General features: G+C 37.6%; 1 protein-coding gene across 1 annotated transcript in view; it reads left to right on the top strand.

The window, feature by feature from the left end:
• Positions 1-23,729, top strand: part of Slc2a13 (solute carrier family 2 member 13) — a 322,693-nt gene that overhangs the window by 56,931 nt on the left and 242,033 nt on the right. Inside the window, exon 3 of the mRNA XM_004855003.4 lies at positions 14,548-14,756. Coding sequence (XP_004855060.1) covers positions 14,548-14,756 — 209 coding nt within the window. The remainder of the gene's footprint in view (positions 1-14,547; positions 14,757-23,729) is intronic.

The raw sequence follows: 23,729 nt of genomic DNA, 5'->3' as shown, positions 1-23,729 counted from the left end.
CACAAACAAATACATATTCTCTATAATTTCATCTGAAGCTAATTGATGTTAAAACTCAGCTATGGAAACAGAAATTATATCAGTGATTGTCCTGACAATAGGGATTGACAGGAACAGGAGTTACAGGGAACTTTCTGGAATGATAGAAATGTTCTTGACTGGGATGGTGGTTATAGAAGTGTGCATATTTTCTCATAACTCATAGAATGAGTATACCTTGGATCTCTGTATTTTGTCGTATGTAACTTTTACCTAAAACACACAAAACAAAACAAAATCCAGGCAATTTTTTTTTTTTTTTGGAATGGGGGATTGAACTCAGATTCTTGCACTTGCTGGGCAAGCGGTGGAACCACTGAGCTAAATCCCCGGCCCTGTCCAGGCAATTTGAACTTTGCTTTTGTTCCATTCACTATGTTACCTTTCCACACTGGCTAGTGAGTAAATGTTTCTGCCATGGAAACTTGTCTAATAGCCTCGGTTGAATAACTCTTCTGACTGTGCTTAAAGCCCATCATTATAATCAAATTACCCTTTTTGTTTGATCATTACTAGTTTATAGGCTCCTTGAAGCTAGGGATATTTGATGTATCACTACATGCTCGAACCTATACCAAAGCTCTACAAGGATGATTCAGAGATTGGGGACACACAGTTTCATGTATGTGTGCATTATTTTCAGAAACTGTACTGTGAATTTCATGTTGGTATTTATATATTTTGCCATTTAATTAAAAACCACCTTACATCTCTGCAGAATGCCTCCTTGCATTGATTTTAAATAGTTGTCATAAAACAGGCTTCTTTTAGAGCCTATCTTGTTGCTTCTTCTATAATCACAACACTCTAAATAAACTTGGCCAAGCTAATGAACTTATATACTGCTACCAGGTTACTTATAGGGGTCTTCTTCTGCCCTGTGTTCTTATAGTTAATATTTTGTTATGTTTGCTTATCTGGCAAAGAGTTTTTTTAACAGTTTGCATAGATGCTTTCTCTAGGTAAGTCACTCATTTGCTGATCATGTACCACCAGGAAGTAAATTGAAAGGTTCCAGTATGACACGTGGACTTTTTTTCCTTATGCGCTCTCTGTTCTGGTCTCACCTTTACTCTCTAGCTGCCACCATTTTATTGGTTATGTCAGTCATCCGTTGATGTTCTGCATGGTCCTTGGTCGCAGAGACAAATTAACTTACCAGACTACAATCTCAATTGGGCAGTTCTTTCCTTTTTTAATTCTTAAGAGTTGAGGGGCACAAGCTAAAATTAAAAAAATGTTATCAAATGAATTGCTACAATGTAAATATAGCAAGTGGCTAAATTGAGCCCTTTTGCATCTACAAGATTGCATTAAATAGAGTCATAAATCATAATTTGTGTTTGTTGAGTATGTTCTGTAAATATTTCATTACTAATCTATAATGATGACCATTTCACTTGTAAATTCAAGGATAAAGATCTTTTAGTAAACATATTCATATGGTTCTTGCTTAAATGTATGAAAAGTATATTAAAAAACTGAAAATCTGTAGGAAAGATGAACAGTTTATCTCTGGATGGAGGTCTGAGGGAACAGTGTTTGTAGAGGTACTTTGAAGGAGTTTGGATTTTGCCTAACCTGTTTATGGTTTGAAAATTCCAGTGTGAGGGGTTGGTTTCAGAATTATGCAGCACTACACGATCTCTGATTAAGGTTATTCATCATGCTCAATGACTGTCCTAGTTCTTGGCCTATAATAATTAAGGTATTTGTTGGATAAACACATGAATAATGTCTAAAGAGATCATAAGAAATTTAGCTTTAGCTTTCCAAGCACACACAATAAACCTTTATTTAGGTAACTTTCAAAGAGTCTGCTGACTGTAATTGCTGACCCTTTTAAAAAAAATTCTTTTATTGGTACATTTTAGGTATACAACACATTTACATTTCTCATTGGGAACTTGTACCTTTACATGATGTATCTTGGTTCTTCATTTTTCCCCATTCCCCTGACCACCCTTCCCTATTTACAAAGACTTTGTTTCCATTTCTCATAATTTTTCCTTTCCTTTCTTTCATTTCCCCTACCCCTCCCACTACCCCTACCCCTTTGTACCTTTTCTTCCTATTTCACATTATCAATTATTCATTTTAATCATTGGTACATTTTAGGTATACAATATAATGCCATTCAGCATTGGAAATTGGCACCTTTACATAATCTCTCTTGCTTCTTATTTTTCCCCTTCCCCTGCCCGCCTTCAACCCCTCCATCCCTCCCTATTTACAAAGACTTTGTTTCCTTTTTTCCATTTTCTCATATTAATTCCATTCCCTTCTTTCCTTTCCCCTCCCCCTCCCCTTTTGCCCCTTGTCTTCCTATTTCACATTATCTATTATACCTTTTAGTCCTTATTTACACTTTCAGTTTCTCACACTAGAGAAACTATTTGGTATTTACACGTGTGTCCTATTTATTTCACTTAAGAGTATTGCCTCAATGTGTATCCATTTAGCTATAAATGTCTCTAGTTTCTCATTCTTTGTGGCTGAGTAGTACTCCATTTTATAAAAAAACCACATCTTCTTTATCCAGTCTCCAGTCGATGGGCACTTGGGCTGTTTCCAAGCTTTCGCTATTACAAACTGTGCTGCTATAAACATGGGTGCACATATATCACTGTGGTATGATTGTTTTAATTCTTTGGGGAAGATATCCAGCAAGGGAATAGCTGGGTCAAATGAGACTTCCAGTCCTAATTCTTTGAGGTATTTCCATACTGATTTCCACAGTAGTTGCACCAGTCTACACTCCCACTAGCAGTGGAGCAGGGTTCCTCTTTCCCCACAGGCCACCAGCATTTGTTATTGTTTGATTTCATGATAGCAGCCATTCTTTGTGGTGTGAGGTGGAATCTCAGTATTGTTTTCATTTGCATCTCTCGAATGACCAGTGATGTTGAACATTTTTTCATGTATTTATTTGCTGTTTCTACTTCTTTGTCTGAGAAATGTCTTTTCATTTCAGATGCCCATTTTCGAATTGGGTCTTTCCATTTGGGAGGTCTGATCTTTTTAAGTTCTTTATAGATTTGAGATAGTAGGCCTTTGTCTGAGGAACAGCAGGTGAAGATTTTTTCCCACATTGTCTTTTCACATCGCTGGTGGTTTCTCTTGTTGTGCAGAAGCTTTTTAATAAGAAGAGATCCCACTTTTTGATTGTTAGTGCTAGTTCACGGGCAACTGAGGTTTTGTTCATAAAATCTTTTCCTACACCGATGTCTTCAAGAGTTCTACCTAACCTCTGTTCCAGCCAGTTAAGCATTTTTATTTTAATGTTTTAATATTTTGATCTTTAATCAATTTTGATTTTAGTTTAGTGCATGGCGAGAGATATAGGTCTAGTTTTAATCTTTGGCAAGTTGAAACCCAATTTTTCCAGCACCATATATTACAGAGGCTGTCTTTACTCCAGCGAGGGTGTTTAGCTCCTTTATCGAAGATGAGGTGGCTGAGTGTGTCTGGAGTTGTTTCTGAATTTTCTAATCTGTTCCACTGGTCCTCAGGTCTGTTTCTTTGCCAGCACCATACTGTTTTTATCACAGTAACTTTATAGTTTAGTTTCAAGTTGGGGATTTTGATACCCCTGTCATGTCTCTGTTACCTAGAATTGCTTTTGCTATTCTGGGTCTCTTCTTGTTCCAAATGAATTTTTGGATTGTTTTCTCAAGGTCCATGAAGTATGCTGCTGGGATTTCAATTGGCATTGCATTGAATCTATATAGATGTTTTGGAAGTATGGCCATTTCCACTATATTGATCCTTCCTACCCAGGAGCAGGGATGTCTGTCCATTTTCTGTTATCATCTTCAATTTCTCTTTTCAGAGTGCTATAATTTTCAGAGAAGAGGTCTTTGATTTCTATCGTTAGGTTGATTCCTAGGTATTTCAGATTTTTGGATGCTATTGTAAAATGAATTGTTTGCCCTATTTCTGTCTCAGTGAGTGTATTGTTCATGTAGAGGAAAGCTATTGATTTTTGTGTGTTGACCTTGTATCCAGCTACTTTACTGAATTTGGTTATTAAGTCTAGAAGACTTTTGGTGGAGTTCTTGGGGTCTTCTCTGTAGAGTATCATGTCATCTGCAAATAATGTCAATTTGACTTCTTCATTTCCTATCTTTATTTTATTTCTTTCTCTTGTCTAATTGCCATGGCTAATGTTTCCAAAACTATATTGAACAGGAGGGATGATAGTGGACATCCTAGTCTTGTTCGTGATTTTAGTGTGAAGGATTTCAGTTTTTGAGCATTTAGTATGATATTGGCTGTTGGTTTTTCATAGATGACTTTCATCAGATTGAGGTAGAGACCATGTATTCCAATTTTTTGTAGGGTTTTTATCATAAATGCATGTTGGATTTTGTCAAATGCTTTTTCTGCATCTATGGAGATAATCATACGGTTTTTGTCCTTGGCTCTATTGATATAGTGTCTTATACTTATTGATTTGCATATGTTGAACCATCCCTGCATCTCTGGGATGAATCCCACTTGATCAGGGTGTATGATCTTCTTGACGATCTTCTGCATTCTATTTGCCAGTATCTTAATTAAGGATTTTTGCATCTATATTCATTAGTGAGATTGGCCTATAGTTCTTTTTTTCGGTTGGGTCTTTCTCTGCTTTGGGGATCAAGGTGATGTTTGCTTCCAGGAATGAATTTGGGGGTATTGCTTCTCTTTCAATTTCATTGAAAGTTTAAACAGTAGTAATAGTGGCAGTAGTTGCTCCCTAAATGTCTTGTAGAATTCAGCGCTGAAGCCATCAGGACCTGGGCTTTTCTTAGTTGATAAGTTAATGATTACGTTTTCCATTTCATTGGTTGGTAATTGGGTTGTTTAGAATTTTTAGGTCTTCTTCGTTCAACTTTGGTAATTCATATGTATCTAGGAATCTGTCCATTTCTCCTGTGTTTTCCATCTTATTGGCATATAGGTTCTGGAAGTAAGTATTGATGATCCTCTGTATTTCTGCTGGTTCTGTTGTAATTTCACCCGTTTCATTCCTAGTTGCATGGATTTGGGCCTTTTCTTTCCTTTTTCTGATAAGGTTGGCTAAGGGTTTGTCAGTTTTGTTGATTCTTTCAAAGAACCAACTCTTGACTTCATTAATTTTTTGTATCATTTTCTTAGTCTCCATTGCATTGATTTCTCCTCTGATCTTTATAATTTCCTCCGTTGTATGAGCTTTGGGTTTGTTCTTCTCTTTTTCTAAAGCTTGAGTTTCAGCATCAGGTTGTTTAATTGGGCTCGCTCTGTTTTTTTAATATGTGCATTCACTGCTATGAATTTCCCTCATAAGACTGCTTTCATTGTGTCCCATAGATTCCGATATGTTATATTGTCATTGTCGTTTAATTGAAGGAACTGTCTGATTTCTTCAATTTCCTCTGTGACCCATTGGTTATTCAGAAGTGTGTTGTGCAGTTTCCATGTGTTTATGAAATTTCTTTTTCTGTGGATCTCCTATTTCATTGCACTATGGTCTGATAATGTACAGGGGATAAGTTCAGTTCCTTTGCATTTATTTAAACATGTTCTATGAGTGGGTATGTGGTCTCTTTTGGAGACCGAGCCATGTGCAGCTGAAAAGAATGTGTATTCTGATTTTGTTTGGTAGAACACTGTAAACATCTGTTAAGTTCATTTGTTCAAGAGTTTGATTGAGTTCTAGTATTTCATTACTTATTTTTTGTCTAGTTCATCTATTTGCGACAGTGTGTTATTGAGGTCCCCTACTACAATTGTATTTGTGCATATATGACTTTTCATATCCGGTAGTAGTTGTGTTATATAGTTGGGTGCACTAGTGTTTGGTTAATAGATATTTATGATTGTCATCTCTTCTTGTTGGATTGTTCCCTTTACAAGGATGTAGTGTTCTTCTTTGTCTCTCTTAATCAGTGTTGGTTTGAAATCCACTTGATCTCCAAAGAGGATAGCTAATGGTGCCTTTTTTTGGTTCCCTTCACATGGAGAATTGTTTTCCACCCTTTGACTTTCAATCTATGAGATTCTTTTTGAATTAAATGTGTTTCTTCTATGCAGGATATTGTTGGATCTTGCTTCTTGTCCCATTCTGGCAGTCTGTTTCTTTTGATTGGTGAATTGAGACCATTAACATTGATGGTTATAACTCATAGATATTGACTTATCATTGTTATGACATTTTCTGTTTGTTGGATTCTCCCCCTTTACATTTAATTTCTTATTGCACCCAATGGGTTCATTCTGCTGTGCTTCCTGGGGTTGTGATCCTCATTGTCTGTTTCTAGGATATTATCTAAAATTCTTTGAAGTGCTGGTTTGGTATTCATGAAGTTCCTAAGGTGCTCTTTGTCATGAAAGTATCTTATTTCTCCATCAATTTTGAAACATAATTTTGTGGGGTACATCAGTCTGGGTTGGAGGCTGTTTTCCTTTAGGGCTTGGAATACATCACTCCAAGCTCTTTTTGCCGTGATGGATTGTGTTGAGAAGTCTGCTGTAATTCTGATGGGTTTTCCTTTGTATGTGATTTGTTTCTTTTTCCTAACTGATTGTAGAACTTTGCTCTTCTGTTGGGTTTCTGGAAGCTTAACAATTATATGCCTATGTGTAGATTTTTTTTGATCAAGGCTCTTTTGAGTCCTATGTGCCTCACTTATCTGTATGTCAAGTTCTTTTCCCCTGCTTGGGAAGTTTTCTGTCATTACTTCTGTGAATAATTTTTTTGTCATCTACACTCTCTCTTTCTTCATTTACTCCATTCAGTCTTATGTTATTCTTCTTTGCATCTTCTAGCAGCTGCTGGATTGATTTCTCATGATCCCTTACAACTTTGAAGCAATTTTTCTTTTCCTGGGCACTAATTGCAATCTTATCTTCTATATCTGAAATTCTGTCCTTACATTGGCTCATTCTGCTGTGTAGACTTTCAGTGGAGCTTTTGATCTGCCGGAAATCTATTTGCATCTGTTTTATGGATTTCATTTGTTTCCTATGTTGGGATTCCATCCTGTCTCTCAGCTCCTCTCTAGATTTATTAATCATTTCTTGCACTGTGGGCACAATCTCTGCTGTTTTCTGAGAAATTATTTCTTTTTACATTTTTTCCAGATTGTCTTTTGTTGCCAGTTCAGGGAGTCCAGGTGGTTGATCATCAGAGTGTTCCATCTTATTTCCCTTTGGGATTGCTGTAGGTGATCTGGAAGTTTCATTTTGAGACTTGTTTATACGTCTTATTTTGATGGGGGTGGGGTGGGGTGGTGGGGGGTGCTGTTGACACCCGCAAGGCTCATTCCTCTGGGCTGAGAGTGGTGGAAAGGGGGCCTGGAAGCCCCTACCTCTGGGCTGGGAGCGGTGGAAGGCGGCCTGGAAGCCCCTTCCTCTGGGCTTGGATCAGTGGAAGGGCATCCTGGAAGCCCCTTCCTTTGGGCTAGGAGCTGTGGAGCCTGGTGACCCTTTTTATTCTCATTGAAGTGTTTCAGGGGGAAAAAAAAAGGCAGGAAGTTTAAAATATTTTTACAGTTTTATGTTGAAAGCTGGGAGTGTAGCTCAGTGGTAGAGTATGTGCTTAGTGTGAGAGACCCAGGTTCAATCCCCAGCACCACCATCACCTCCACCATAGCACCAAAAACGAAAACTATAGTTTTTAGAGAACAGTGCTCAGCATCTTTTAGCATCTTAATATTTAGGATGTTACTCTAATTAATTTTGGTCTTCAGAATGGATTAACATGCACATGATTTGTTCATAGCAAATTAATATAAACTCAGTCCGAGCTAGAAGACAGAGAATAAAAATAAATGATTAAAATTACAAATGTAATTTTGTCATTTGGTTCTTTTTCCAGTTTATTAGACACTAGTGGGTATAATTAGATACTATTGCTAAAAAGCTTCATTGTTCTCAGGTTAGCCTTTTTTAAAAAAGATTTAAAATTTTTTTTATTTTTGGTTTTTTTAGACAGGGTTTCTCTGGGCAATTCAGGTTCGCCTGGGACTCACTGTGTAGCTGAGGTTGGGCTCACACCGGATGCATCTCCCTGCCTCAGCCTCTTAAGTGATAGGATTATAGGAGCGCACCAAGGTTAGCCTTTTAGATACTGTCACTGACCATTATCTTAGTGTTTCAAAAATATCAAGCTTATCTGTGACTAGCAAAAAACAAAGTAGAGATTTTCTTTAAAAAGATATGTTTTTGGCAAAATAAGGTTGGAAACCCTAAGGAAATACTGATTGATAGTATTTTCTTGCTCTCAGGACCTATAAGCAAGATAATTGGCCAAATAGCCATGGACTCAGAAAATCTCTCCTGTCTCCAAATGAGAAGTGTCTTCCTCCCTTAGTAAGAATTACCTCCAAGAGCTATAAAAACAATCACATACAATTTGATTTAAATATAGAATGTTGTAATAAAGCTCCTTTAGCTGTGATAGTTTGCTCTTACAGCTTGACTTTCAATTAAAATAATAGATCATGTAGATTTTCCAGTGTAATCCATTGGCAGTCTTTCATATCACTTGGGAATTAAAGCGGGGAAGGGGAGAGAAGAGGACTAAACAACATGAATACAGGATACAGTTCTTCACTCCTGCACAGCTCCCTTGGAAGAGGTGAAGCTCAGGGAGGGATCAAAAGACAGAGGTTGGAAAATAAATTGTACAGTAAAACAACTTCAGATGTGTCATGCTTGCCATATCAAATATTTTAAAAGGCCCAAATCTCACAAATCAATTTTTGCTCCTAATGATTTAAAAAAAATTTTTTTTTGTTACCTTTATTTTTTCCTGCATGAGAAGTTTATCTATGTATGTTAAAGAACAGTGAGCTCAAAGTTCCGTTTGGGAAAATGCTCAAAATAAGCAAAGTTTACCCTTGTAAATGAGATATTTTAATATTATAGTCCTCCTGTTAGGGAGCTGTTATGGGTTGGATCTGGATGTCCCCCAAAAGCCCCGTGGGGTTAGAGGTGGCTGAATGCTAGTTTATGATGCTGGGATTCAGGGTGAGTGATTACGAAACCACTACATGTGAGTGATTGGTTTGACACTGCCCTAATCCCGGCAGTCTGGATGAGATAAAAGGGGCAGAAAGACTCTGTTAAGGTCCCTTGTTGATTTTGCTGTCTTCTGGTTCCATGAACTGTTGCCCTCTGCCCCCCTGCCTTGGAACCATTTAATTATGTACTGAAACCTCCATGAACTGTAAGCCAAATAAACCTTTCCCCCTTTAACTTTGGATGTTGGGTATTTTGTCTTAGCAAAGAGAGAAAAGTCCCTAACACAGGAGCTGTGGTTTAATGGGGATAAGTTTGAGAGGATAACATGATGCTCTCTCTGTTGCTGGCTGGTCCATATGGGTGAAGTCGCACTTGCAGTTACCATCACAGTGGCTGTGCTCGGTCACACATGTGTTTGTGCTGTTGAGTGGCTGCTCCTGGCCAGCTCTTTGGCTTTGTTACTGCTGCAGCTTTTTGCTGCAAGGAGGCGATAGTTCTTTCTGAAAGAAACTTGGAATTCTTCAGCATAAAGCTGAGGTGAACTAATGCCCTTTTTGTGAGTTCAATGGAACTATCAAGTAATCACTGAAAGTTTATTAGCACTTGGCTTACCAGAAGCATTTATTATAGGAGCCAGACTGCTTGGACTTCAGTTACTGTTCTGCCACCTACTAGGCATGGCTGCTTTGTCTATAAAATGGGGGAAACAGTGGTAACCCCTGCTAGGGTTGTAGTGAAGATAATAGGTGTTAATGGATCTGAAGTCTTTTTAGACAAAGCTTGGCACATCATAAGTGATGTTATATAGTAGCTGTTACTGTTTCTGTTAAATGATTATATGTAAATGCTTATATGTATTATAGAGGTGATCTCTATATTGAAGTTTATTTTCATGTATTTAGAACATAATTATCACCCTTCTGGAACTTCTAAAGAATAACATGCAAAGTAACCCATGCTATCAGTTCAGAGAAGGTGGTAGTTATGACTGCAGACTTGTTGCTTAAGCGGCCACATGTGGAATGGTACTTGTCTTAAGTTAGGTGAGTGGGAGTAGTGGACTTTCTTTAAAGTAGGAATGATAGTGAGTGTTCAGTTCAGTGAAGGATTTGTTTTCTTTTTTGTCTGATTTTTGCTGTATTGGAGATTGAACCCAAGTCCTCCTGGATACTAGGCAAGGACTCTACCACTGAGCTGCTTCCCCATTCATTCATTCACACATGGTGGAACTGGGGAATGAACCCTGAGCCTTCACACTGAGCTACGTCCTCATCCCTTTTTAACTTTTTAGTTTTGAGACAGGGTCTTACTGTGTTGACCAGGCTGGCCTGGAACTATTGATCTTTCTGCCTCAGCCTCCCAGTAGCCTGGATTACTACGGCTGTTCCCCACCTCTCCTGGCTAGGCCCCCTGTGGTTTTGTGTGAGGCACCTGGGTGAGTGGTGGTATCTCCTGTTAGAGGACTTACTCCTTGTTTGTCTTGTCAGCAGGTGGTGGTCCTGTTAGTGGTGGCAGAAAAATAGCTTGTTTATTAACTTCGGGGTTAGCAGATTTAAAAAAGTTTCTTGTGGTACATGATTGCACTGCTAAAGAATATTCTAAAGATTTTATGAACTCATGAAAGCCTGGGATTTCTGTGTGCTTCAGCTCACCTTTCCTTTGGCAGCCTGGTGAACTATCTTGGGGCCAGGAGATCAGTGGCTTTTTTCCTTAAGGTGTGGACTTTTGGTGCTTGTTGTTCATTTTCACCTCTTGGGTTTTAAAAACATTTATATCTGTTGTTGTGGGCTGACAGCACATTAGCACCACCTGGAGAGCTCTTAATAAAATAGAATTCCCTGGGCCCAGAGCCCAGATCAATTAATCAGTCCCCAGGGGAGGGTGGGGCTGGACCCTGGTGTGTTTTAAAAGCCCCCTGCCTGGGTGATTCTGATGTGAAGCTAGGGTTTAGAAGCCTTGATTTAGCTTACAATAATAAGGTCTCTGTCAGTAGGGGCTGCCTGCTCTGTCCTGTCCCAAAGCTCTGTCATTCATCTGGTTGCTACTTTACTCTTTTTAATTTTAATTAGATTTAAAATTTAATTTTATATTATTTTGGCATTACTGCATATTGAACCCATGGTCCTTTCCCTGAGCTACATCCCAAACCCTGCCCTGATTTTAAAGTTTACTTAATTTTCCTAGCAGTCCAGTGATATAGACACTGTTTCCCTGTCTTAAAATGTAACTTGACTTAGGCCTTGTGGTTAATATCCCAGATCTGAAGTGTATTAGTCAGCTGCTACTGTAACAAAATACCTGAGAAAACCAACTTAGAAAGAGTCCAGTTTGTGCAGTTATGTATATGTCTATGTATATATATTTTTGCAGTGCTTGGGATTGAATTTATTGGCTTGCACGTGCTAGGCAAGCCTCTGTCACCGCTACATCCCCAAATTCTTCAAGTTTTACCCTCTCTTCTCCCATGAGGTGACAACAGCTCAGCATATGAACATCTGAGGGACGCTTATCTAAACTCTGGCATGAAATGAGACCACATATGTTCCTCTCTTCTTGCTGTTGTATATCATAGCCAGCCCCCTGTCCTATGTATTTGATGTCTGCAAAGTCATGAAAATTATTCCTATCAAAACATTTTTGTCTTGGAAGGTAAAGTCCCTTGCTTTACTTTTAGAGAGGAAGTGTTAGAAGGTAGGTGCATAAAATATTTTTTCTTGACTAGTGTTTGCAAAGAGGCTTTAATATCCTTAAAGATTGGCAGCAGGGTGCAGATTCCTTTCCATGCATTGGTATACTGCATAGAATTGTAAATTTCGCCCCTAAACTCTTCAAAAGACCTGAAGTCTGAAGTAGTCTCTCTCCTGTAGCTGGTTTAAGAAGCATAGGTTAGTATGGATGTTTACATTTTTCTTTTTTCTTTGCCTCTATTTTTTATAAATTTTTAAAAATGTAGTTTCTTGGATTTAATAGTAGTAAAATGCAAAGTATTATGTGAGCATCCTTGGGCCTGAAAATGATTCAGTTTCAAGTGCTTTTTTGAAGAAGTCTTCTGCAGCTCTTTAATCTTAATTTTTAATCAAGAGAAGTAGAGAAATGAAACATGAAAATTTTCATATTTAAGACTTTTCTTATTTCCTGATTCAGTGTGTTTAGTGTCTGCCTTTTATGAATTCCCCCCCTCCCCCTTTTTCCTCCCCTCTTTCATTCACACAGACATATACTGGAGATTAAATCCAGGGTCTTTGAATGGATCTACATGCCCAGCACTGAAAAAAAAGTGCTTTTCTTTTGAGATGTCGTCCTGCTAAGTTACTCGGCTTGGGCTCCCTCAGAATGCTGGGGATTCAGGTCTAGTGCCTTGGGCATTGCTAGGCAAGTGCACAACTGGTGAGCTACACTCTTAGCCTGTTTGTTTTAAATTCTTCCAGAGACTTTAATTTGGATTGAAATTTTATTCATTTACAGCAGTAAAACATTCATGTAAATAATGGATGTTATTCTGTAAGTTAATATCTTAGGAGGAGAACCCAGAAATATATACGTACTTCTGTGGGTTATCCTTCTCTACTAGGCCTGATTGTATCTAGAGTAACAAATGGTTTAGTTGGACGGAATTTCTGTGTAAGTACATTTGCAGAGCTGAACGATTCATAAGAGTTGCTTCATAAAGTGTTGGTATATGATTCTGAAGTAGTTATTTTCTGTGTAGTTAATGGAGAAAGTTAGATATATAGTTGGTTTCATGTAATTGTGTAAAAGATTTTCTGAGTGCCTACAGTATGCACAGTACTTTACCAGGTGCTGGGGCATTGAGTGGAATAGGTTAAATAATTTATTACAATATAAGGTACAGTGATATAAATTGAGCTTGAAAAGTGTGATTAAATTGATGTTAAACTGCTCTGAGGGTGAGCAAAGAGTGATTAAGAAGTGTTGGTGTAATTATTACAAATCATAGATTAAAGTAGAAAACACTAAGTCATTCATTCATCTGCACTTTACTTTCTTGAATCTTTCCACATGTAGTTTTAGTGTGTATTAAGTGGTATTCTCAATACCCACATAACAATATGTTTTTAGAATTAAATGAAATTGCCTAGAAAGTAGATTTACTTCATAAGATAAATCTTCGGAACTTTAAGGCTGCTATATTTTGTTTTTAATGTAGCCTAAAAAGTAGAATAGCTTTGAAAAGGGAATTGAATCAAGAGAGTTTTCAGTGACACACAAATGTTGGTGACTATAGTTTTTTACATAAATGGAATCGGCTGGTTGGGCTTTGTCATCATGAATCTACTTTGGAACATACCTAGGGAATTTGAATTAGCACATGATATCAAGGTATCCTACATTCATAGAAATTTCCATTTTTAAAAGACCTTAAAGTTTATCTAACCTAACCTCTCTGGTTAAAAATGGTTGAGTTTCAGAGATGTTAGATCAGTCTGGAGATCGTAATAATTTGGAGAGATCTAAGGTATTGCTGTATCTGTAGTCATATTACTATTTTTGTTATTTCTTTAATGAATTTACGATAATGTGCCTACCTGCTATTTATAATTTTGCCCGCCATTAGGAATAGAACCTTAAAGGAAATGGTTAAAAGAACAGGAGCAACTTTTTCTATTTTTAGCCATTTAATTAGGATGATTTGCTACTTGTTTGTTTGTTTGTATGGACATCCTCATTAATGTTGGTGAACCTGATGCATAATAACAAAATGTAATCACTACAAAGAAACAAGTTTGGATACTTGGTTTTATGAAAACTATGTCTTTTAATCAGAGGTGTTTAGTCCCTGTGTTAGTCAGCTGTTCATTATTGTTACAGATACCTGAGATAATTAACTTCTGAGAAGAAAAGGTTGGTTGTGGGTCAGTTTCAGAGGTTTCATTCCATAGTCACTTGGCCCTGATGCCCTTGGGCTTGGGGTGAATGAGCTTATCATGGTGGGGCACATATCATAGATGAAGCTGCCCACCTCGTGTGGCTGGGAAGCGAAAGGAGAGGGGCAGAATGGGCTGGGGTCCCTGTATCCCAGTCAAGGATGTGCTCCCCAGCTCCCTCAGTTCTTCCTGCAAGGCTCTGCCTCTTCAAAGATCCACCAGCTCTGAATGCTACAGAAGCATCAAGCACAGGTCTTTGGTGGACACCCAAACCATACCATCCAGCTTTTCTGTTGTAAATATATGATGTTATTGTGTATATTAATATGAGATAGGGTGGTCAGTATGTTGTTTACATGATGTGTTTGGTTCAGAATGTGTATATATAAAGATTGCACCTATTTTTCAATGTAATTTGTATAAGAGAAAAATGTTAACATTTTCTCATTTTTAAATTTTCAGTGCAGCATAAAATACCCTTTCTGTTGCATACATATGCATATATAATAAAATTTTTTGACTAAGTAAGCATTAGATATTACTTTAGTCCAAACACAAAGGTATGTGGTAAGCACATGCTAAGTGCTATTAGGACAAATGTTACAATAAATGTGAACTTTTTTTCTTGCAGGTACATGTTGGGGCTTGCAGCAATTCCCGCAGTTATACAGTTTTTTGGTTTTCTCTTCTTGCCTGAAAGTCCTCGATGGCTTATTCAGAAAGGACAAACTCAGAAAGCCCGTAGAATTTTATCTCAGATGCGTGGTAACCAGACCATTGATGAAGAGTACGATAGCATCAAAAACAACATTGAAGAAGAGGAGAAGGAGGCTGGCTCAGGTATGTGCTTCTATGAAATTTAAAACTGTGCAGTACTTTTATTTAGAAATTGCATTTAGAAATTTATTTAGAAATTGCATTTAATACTAAAAGTATTATTTAGTATAGGTAAGTTATATCATGGTCTTATGCACATAGGCAAAATAAATATATTTTAATTTAAAAAGTAATATAGTAATGCTATGAAGGAAGCATTCCTGTAATGTTACTGTTCTCACATAATTATTATCTTTATTCTTATTTTATCCAAGATATATTGACATAGTTGTCAACATTTTGTGTTTGTCTTTTGAATATGTGTCTATATAAGTTACATACACAGTCATGTATATATGAATTGACTTTCCATATTAATTTAAGAAGTCATAATATAAACTGCTGTCAAAATAGCGTCAGTAAAATATTAAATGCTTTGTTTACATGTGTTACATTAATTTCCATGCTAATTTTTATAAAGAATATGAATACCTTCATGTACTGGTTTTGGACTAACTTTGTATTTCCGTTTTCATTAAAATGTTTAATTAGGTGTCTAATCGAAAATTTTACCATGTCAAAAACTAAGAAAAGAAAGTTATTTATGTTGATACATTTTCAGAGACTGTATCATACAGAGATTTTTAAAAAATTCTCAGTTGATAATCTTCAGTCTGATTTGGGTAAGCACTTTGCAAGATGCAAATGATTTGTTAAGGTATGCATTTCAAATACATTTTTTCAACAGTAGCAGTTAGACAGCTTAATTCACATTTCCCAAATTTATATTTGAAATGCCTGGACCTTCCTTTTGCTTTACATTAATTGATAACTCAAATGGAGGTGCTGATTTATAGTGACATTATTTATCAGACCTCAGAAAATGCTCAACACACATGCCACCTTGTTGATACATGTTATGCACAGTGCGAGAAGGACTATCCCCTCACCTGCTCCTACTATGGTAGTTTTGATGGAGCTGAAGGTTGTTGCCATCCTAAACAGTAGGATACAGTCTGTAGAAGTGCATCCCTCTTAGCCACACATGACTTGACTTGACTTTGTGTGTGTGTGTGTGTGTGTGCATGTATGCATATGCATGAGTAATATATGTCACTCTCCTAAAGCTATAACCTTCTTGCTCAGATCTGAGCCTCAAATAATTATGAGCCTCCTTCTATATGACGGTCATTTTTAAAACACTTTCCAAGCATCTACTGTGCGTTTAGCAATGTCAGAATTTTCAGAGTAACACATTAGTGCAACCTAGCGAGAGCCCCATCTCCAAAGAAAGAAACTTGACCAGTATGAGGAGAGAGATATATTTACCTGATCTTAAACATTACACAGTATATATGTGTATCAGAACATCACATGGTACTCATGAATATATACAAGTTATGTTTTTATGTATTGGCTAAAAAAAGAAAAGAAACATGATTACGGTAAAACATGATCTGCAGAGGTAGGAATTTATATCAGCTGTAATGTCCAGGAGCAAGACTCTTTATCCTTATGGTTGGGAAACAGAGACCAGTATAGGGACTTAAATTTTAACAAATTGGCTTGATCTTGGCCTTCCATCCGTTTGCTTTCAAGAGTGATAGACTAGACAAGTGGTAGCGAACCTATGGCATGGTGTCAGTGTTTTTCTTTTAAGGCAAAAGATGTTAATGTATGAATTTTTTCTAAACTTTAACCTCAGAATTCAAGTTTAATTGCAGTGTTGGCACTTTGCAATAAATAAGTGGGTTTTGGTTTGCAGTTTGGGCACTCATCTCTAAAACTTTTGCCATCACTGGACTGGATGAGTAAATACACAGAAAGATACGGCTAACTTCCAAGGAATAAAAAAAGTGTCCTGGACCAGGGATGAACCAGACATCGTGCTGGAGGATTAGAGATGGCCTGTTACACTGTCCATGGATCCTAAGAAGGTGCATTTTGAGCCATGCCTTCAAGCTGGGAACTGTGGCTGGTGGAGTGCAGCTGGCTGCAGGGAAGAACCTTGACTTTGATACTGTAAACCAGTTGAATATTCCAGGAGGTTAGAAAGACATCAAGGCCTCTTATTTTTTTGTAAGGAGAAATGTCTTATTAGACATAATGGTTTAGTTACCTTTTAGCTTGCTAATGATTCTGAATTTGTAAACTTAAGTCCATGTCAAGGAATTTGCCAGTGGATTTGTGACTTGGGACTGTGATGGAACTTGTTTGTGTGATCTTTCTATTTTTATAGAATTTTTTTTTCCATGGACAACTGAGTTTAGACTTAACCTCTTTGGGGAAAATTAGCGTAGCTACTGATGTGTGCATTCGCTGCGTTGGTTCCTTCTTTGAATGTGTAAGATGTTAGGGTCTCTCAAGTTACTCTTCAGGGTTTGAATCCACTCGGTGTAGTAAATATGGCAGTTGCCCTGGTGTGTCTGTAGTCAGAGAGAGGTGGTCAGGCTGTGCTGTGGAGCAGGATAGAACTGCAGTGGAATTCCCCCTCAGGGCCACAGCAGAGACCCGAGCTTTGTTAGCGTGGCGCAGTGTCTTGGTGGGTTTCTTCATGATAATTGACGAAAAAACAACAAAGCAGTTTATGGGAAAGAAGCAAACGTTTAGCTTTGGCTTGTGTTCAACAGTGTTTATACATCCTGTGGGAATAATAAAGTGAGACTAAAGGAAGCAAGAGGCTGATTTGGAAAGCTCCCTATAGTGCAAAGCAGGGAGATAGAAGACTAATCCTGGCACCGTCCCAAACTTGTGTCCTGAGAGGACCGTGAGCTCAGCTTCTTTCTGTTTGTAAAAGAGCACCAGATTCCGCGTTCGGAAAGTTCCGAGGTCTGGATTTTTTAAACTTTTAAAAGTCTGTGAGAAGAGCCTTCTCAGTATTGAATGGTATGTACCAGACCATCATTCAAAATATTTATGGAGTGGCATTCATGTGTCAGTAAAACAGACAAAATTCTGGTCTGTTCTTTTGAGACGAATGATAAAAGAGCAATTAACAATGTATTATGCTAATTGTTAAAAGGAAAAAAACAGTATGTATAGTAAAATAATAGAGAGAGTGAAAAGGGGCTACTTTAGATGGGATGGTCAGGCTAGGCCTCACTGAAGAAGTGGATTTGAGGGGTGAGAAGGAAATAGCAACATAGAGAACTGAAGAGTGGAAAGGCAACAGTCGGTAAAAAATCAGTAGGTATTATTAGGTGGACCAAATGAAATGTTTTGGGTAAGTTTGGATAGTAGTTATAAAATGTACCTGTTCCAGGCTTTAAAGACATTCTGCTAAGATCTAACTAATCCCAGCTTGCCAAGACTGAACTTTGAATTAGTAGTGTCATGATTACCACCTTCAGAATTGGAAGCAAATTTGAATACAAAGCAATATCAGTATCATTCCCAGCATTTGTTGCATCTTTCAATGTTTTGTTTTCTTGGTTTATTTCAATGGCATAGATGCGTAATAGTCATACTTGTATATACAACAGAGGCAGAAATGTAAGATCTAGGTAATTATTTAGGGCAATGAGTAACAAACTTTTCTACTTAGCTTCACAGGTTGGAGAGAGCAGGCTGGTCTGAGTACCATGTAGTAGGAGGCAGCGATAGTAAGCTCAAAATGTATTTGACCTTTTTTTCTGCTTTATTCTAGAAATGAATAAAAGTTTGCACTTTGTTCCATCATATAACTTTTTTTGAGGTTTTTTTCTTTTGTACTAGGAATCAAACTCAGGATGTTACACTTGCTAGGCATCGTATAACTTTTACTTGATGCTAAAGATTCATTTTTCTAAGAATCGGTGGTGTTTATCCATTGCCTTTATGTGTCCCATTACTCTGTCATGTACATCCCCCAGTTTGACAGACAACTTAAAGATTGAGAATTTTCTTTTGGGCAGATCTGTTTAACAGAGTATTAAAAGCAAGGTATGTCAGTGTCACTTGAGATGCATGTGCATCATTTGATTTACTGAGTGTAGGACAAAGAGTTTTGTTCAGGAGCATTAGTTCCTAACAGTTAATAGCCTCTCACAGCAAGGAGAAAAAAATCAACCAAGCAGAATTACGATTCTTACAGAGAGGCAATCTTAGGGAAGAATCTGCAAATGGGAGTCTTACTACCTTGTTTGATGGTGCTTGTTTGACATCTTCAGTTTCGTGTCCTGCACCAGAGAATAAGAAACCTCTTCTGCAGTGAGGTGAAAGGAAAGCAGATGCCTCTGTTGTCTCTGGTCACTTTAGCAGACCCTGAGCCTGCTGCAGGAGCCCCTCAGGCAGAGAGCTTCAGAAGGTCCCACAGAAGACACTGTCTCTGCCACCCCTTCTCCTCTCTGGGTTGGGGGAGTCAGGCAGGACCCTTGGAGGGCAAACATGGACATGGAAAGCTTTCTGTCTCTAGAAAAGCATGTGGATGGTTATATGGACCCTCTGGAAAGCCTGGGAAAGAGGTCTTTGTGTAGGGATAGCTTCCTTGTAGCAGCAGCTTGAAGGGAGCAAGGAGGGCTGGGCAGATATTCACTGCACATTGTAGAGCTACACATCAGCAGATAAACCTGTTTATTTCCAGCACAGGTTCAGTCCAGGTTCAGTCCAAATGTTTAGGAGCTTTTCCCCCTCATGTTAAAATATATACATACATGTATGTGTATACGTTCGTTTACCTATATATGTATATATACACACATGATTTTTTGGTAGTTAGGATTACTTTGATTACCTAGATAATAGATATTTCCAAAATAGACTTACTGAGTAAAAGGATACTAGCTAGAAAGTTGGCTTTGTCCCAAACTAAAATTATAAAATATATGTAAACTACATTAATATTTAATGTACATAGACATAGATACATATACTCTATATTTTTTCTTTTGTATGCTATGTGTCCATCCCCAGTGTATCATGCATGCATGCTAGGCAATGGTTGTACCATGGAGCTGTACCCACAGCCTTAAAAATCTTAATTTGTAGGCATATATGTAAAGCAGCGATCCAGAGGTGTTACCCGCTTCAGGTTGAAATTAGATCCACGATCACCTGTTACTCGTCATTGTTGTCGGACATTCAGATTACCTAGGTGGTGTATAATTTATGCAAAAACATTCAAGCCAGTAATATTTGCATTGTTTAATTTTATCAGCAAATAAATCCAATAACCTGGTCAAATGTTGACTGTTTTGCCATTGACAGAGGAGTTTAATCTGTAGCCTGGAAAGGGAAAGAGTGATAGGGGAATTTATTCCAGGTCCTCCTGTGAGTTCATTTTAAAACATGTTATGATTTACCTCCAGGTCTTTGGGGCTAGTGATTATCACCTGTAGGAAGGGACAACTGTATCTTTGTTTCCTCTTCCTCTAGTAATTTTGAAAGTAGGTCGCCTCTCCTTATAAGTCTTTTTTTTTTTCCCTTGCTGTGTTGATACTGCCAGTGGCAATTTTAGCAACTCTTACTTTGCAAAGGCCCGAGAGGATGAATATCATATTTTCACAGAAATTTTTCTGTAGTTTCTTTAGAAATCCAGTTCCAGAATAGTGAAATTATAGTTGAATGCTCACTACCTTTAAAGAAATGTAGTCCTCTTCTCTTGTAGTTTTGTTGGGTCACTTACATTTTCTTTATGTGGTACTACAACGTTGTCTATTCCATACAATGATATATGTCCTTTACTGGATGAATTTGAAGTAGCTATTGACAGATTGTCTGTTGGTAAGATTACCCACAGTTTTTTAAATACTGGCAGAGAAAACATGTCTATTGCTAATATCCTAGAGAATGTTGCAAAATTCCAGTAATTGTCAAAATGTGAGGCTGTTATATACATCTCACATGGTAGATTAAAGCAGAAGGTCAAGTAGAAAGCTGCCTTAATTTTCTGTCTTGTGTTAAAAAGCAGTAAGCTGAAAGACTGTTAAAACAATGTATACTTTCATTGAGTATGTAGTAAAACATTTTTTCTTAGCCATGATGACTTACTTTTAAAAACTATTTTATTCAATATGGCTATAAATAAAAGTGGCCATCAAATTGCTAAGCCCCAAAGGGCTTTTAACATCTTTTTTTTTTTTTTGGTACCGGGGATCGAACTCGGGTGCTTGCGCTTACGCAGCAGGTGACGAAAACTCTGGGCTAAATCCCCGGCCCCTTTTAACATCTTAAGCAGAGGGGCCAGGGATTTTGCTCAGTGACAGCATGCCTGCCTTGCAAGTGCAAGGTCCTCAGTTAGATCCCTGGTACCAGAAACAAAACAAAACAAAACATATAAATAAAATTTTGAAAAAGCCAGGGATATAGCTTAGTGGTGCCGTTCTTGCCTGGCAAGCTCAAGGTCCTGAGTTCAATCTCTGGTATTGCCCCCCCCCCCATATATATGTATGTATTAAGCAGAACTGGAATAGTTCTTGGAGTTTAGGTTAAAATGTCATTTACACTCTTGTTACGTGGGGAGAAAGAGCAGCACAGAGATTTGCCACTCAGCAGACTCATGGGAAAAACATTTTTCAGATTCCTTGTATGTAGGCTTTCAAGGTGTTTTTCCTGATTGGTATTGAAAATCCAGATTGTCTTAGTAAGTTGTTAGGAAATAGACAAGACTGTATATCTCTGTTTTCTAAGAGATACTTAAATCTCTATCTCATAAAAATATCCATGCTGAAAGAGCTCTGAGTAAAAGACTTCTTTCCAGCTCATTGTGAGATTCATGGTGTTTTTTTAATGCTCTGTTTTTAATACAGTCAAATGGAGGAGAGAAAAATCTCTAGAACATAGACATTTCAGAAACAGTATATAATTCCTTACTGCTGTTTTGGCACAGCTCATTTCCACCTGAACATTAAATACATTATTCAGTACAGGTAATAATTTATTATATGAATAAAATTCAACTTTTCCCACCTTCTCAGACAATGGTGGTGAACCTATGGCACATGTGTTATTTAAGACAAAAGATGTTCATGTAAGAGTTGTTTTTTCTAAGCTGAAACTTCAGTGTTCAGGTTTAATTGCAGTGTTGGCACTTTGTGATAAGTAAGTGGGTTTTGGTTTGCAGTTAGGGCACTTGTCTCTAAAAGGTTTGCCATCACATCCTAAGAGAAGGCACATGAGCCAGTTTAGTGGGACATTTTAGGCTCTAGAATCAGAATATTGATGACCATATACTGTATGATCTGAAGTAACTTGCCTGTTTTTAAATATCAGATCTTTTTAAATGTTTCTCAAAAATCAAAGAAATGACTCATTTTCCTCTTCTTTAGTTTAAATTGGATCTGTATTTGGAGATAATGTGGCCAAATGCCATTAATTTTCCTGTTCCCACTCTTTCTGGGGCATTCAACTCTTTGGTTCTCAATCAGAATCCTACTGAGAACCTTACACAGATGCATATTTCGATTAACTTGCTTATTAGCACCTCTCCTCATGTAATGGTGAAATGGTGCAGCCTTCAATACGGAGGTGTGTACTTGCCAGGACAGAGTGAGGAAAAGATTACTGGGTTTATGAAGCTAGAACTATCTGGATATGTCTCATATTTTCAGTGTATTTTTTTTCTCTTTGAATTTTTCAAAGTACTTCCTTAAAAATGACTCCCAGGGCACATCTCTTAGACTAAAATAAACCTTCAAAATTATTTTATTTTATTTTTTTTTAAAGAAAATTGAACCTAATGATTGTTCTTTCCTAAAGGGGAGAATGGACCCTAGAAATGTTCAAAGACAGCTTTATTCCATAGCAAAGACCTCTTGTAGTACTCTTAACACTTGCTATTATTCACATCTGAATGGTAACTAATGTGACATTGTTAGTAGCAGTGACTGTTTACAGCATATTTCTGTAAATGTTATGCATACGTTTTTTTCTAATTCTTAAAACCCTAAAATTTAGACACTGTCTCGAGTGTGTAGGTCTAGAAAGGGCAGGGGGCTGGGAAGGGATTAGTCTGAGTTGCACTTCCTGCCTTCCTGGTCCCTCCTCCATCCCCTGCCAGCCTGTATCTTCTGCCTCACTGTGCTATGAAGTCCCTTTTGGATGTAAATACTGGAGAAAAGGAAGTAAGGTGGAAGAGGAGCATAGAGCCCATCAAATTTCCTGAAGATTATCCTTGTTTTCTACAAGGAAAAAATACAAGTAACAGTAAAAAATAGAAGACAAAAACCTTCGAAGTCAGTTGACAAAAAAAAAATCCAGTTCAATTGCTTCCACTTGGAGGCTGTGTTAGTTATTTTCCATCTGTTTCCTCTTCTGCCTTTTTTCTGTCATTATGTGGGTGAGGTATCTGACCTCATCCTCTCTGTGTGGGTACCAGTACCTTCAGCTTTTCTCCTTGTTTCTGCAGTCTCCCCTCTCGGTCCTGTTTCCCAGTAGCTTCCAGAATTTTCTTCCCAGCACAGACAGGATTATGTTGCCTTTCTCTTCAGAAACACATTCCTTGTTAGTAAGCTTTCCGGGTTTATTTTACCAGAACCCTGGCTCCACTACCAGACTGAGAGAAATGCTGGCCTTGACCCTCCCAACTCTGCAAGGGGGAAGTGGTGTGGGTAGGATCTGAGATGAAGACGTGTACATCACAAGGTGGTGCAGAATTCCCGAGATTCACTATCTAGTCCAGTTACTGAACCCTGTTAAATAAATGTGATTATTACTACTGTAATTCACAAAAATATGTTGAATTTGAGAAATAAATAATATATTAGTGGTTTCCTCTGTTCTGAGAAGGACTTTGGATACTTTTCTTTATTAGCAAATTTAGCATGATTCATTATTCAGATTACTTTTACAAACTTTTAAATTTATTTTTTAAAAGCTGAAATAGAGCTTAAGCATTTCTTCCTGCTTAGTTTGATAGATGCTGGCATTATTTGAATTGGGTTGCTCAAGAGTCAAAAGTCTAGAAATAGAGAAAAAAATCATGTTTCATCTGAGAAAAGAACTAATGAGAAGGTAGTGGTAATAGTGACTTCTGTTCTGTTCTGTTCTGTTCTTTTTTTTTTGGTACCGGGGATTGAACTT

Source organism: Heterocephalus glaber, unplaced genomic scaffold (genome assembly GCF_053883595.1).
Source record: "Heterocephalus glaber isolate CG9 unplaced genomic scaffold, H.glaber_assembly_v1.0 deba00001733, whole genome shotgun sequence".
Lineage (NCBI taxonomy): Eukaryota > Metazoa > Chordata > Mammalia > Rodentia > Bathyergidae > Heterocephalus > Heterocephalus glaber.
Note: the sequence above shows the minus strand (reverse complement) of the source record. Positions and strands in the feature narration are given on the sequence as shown.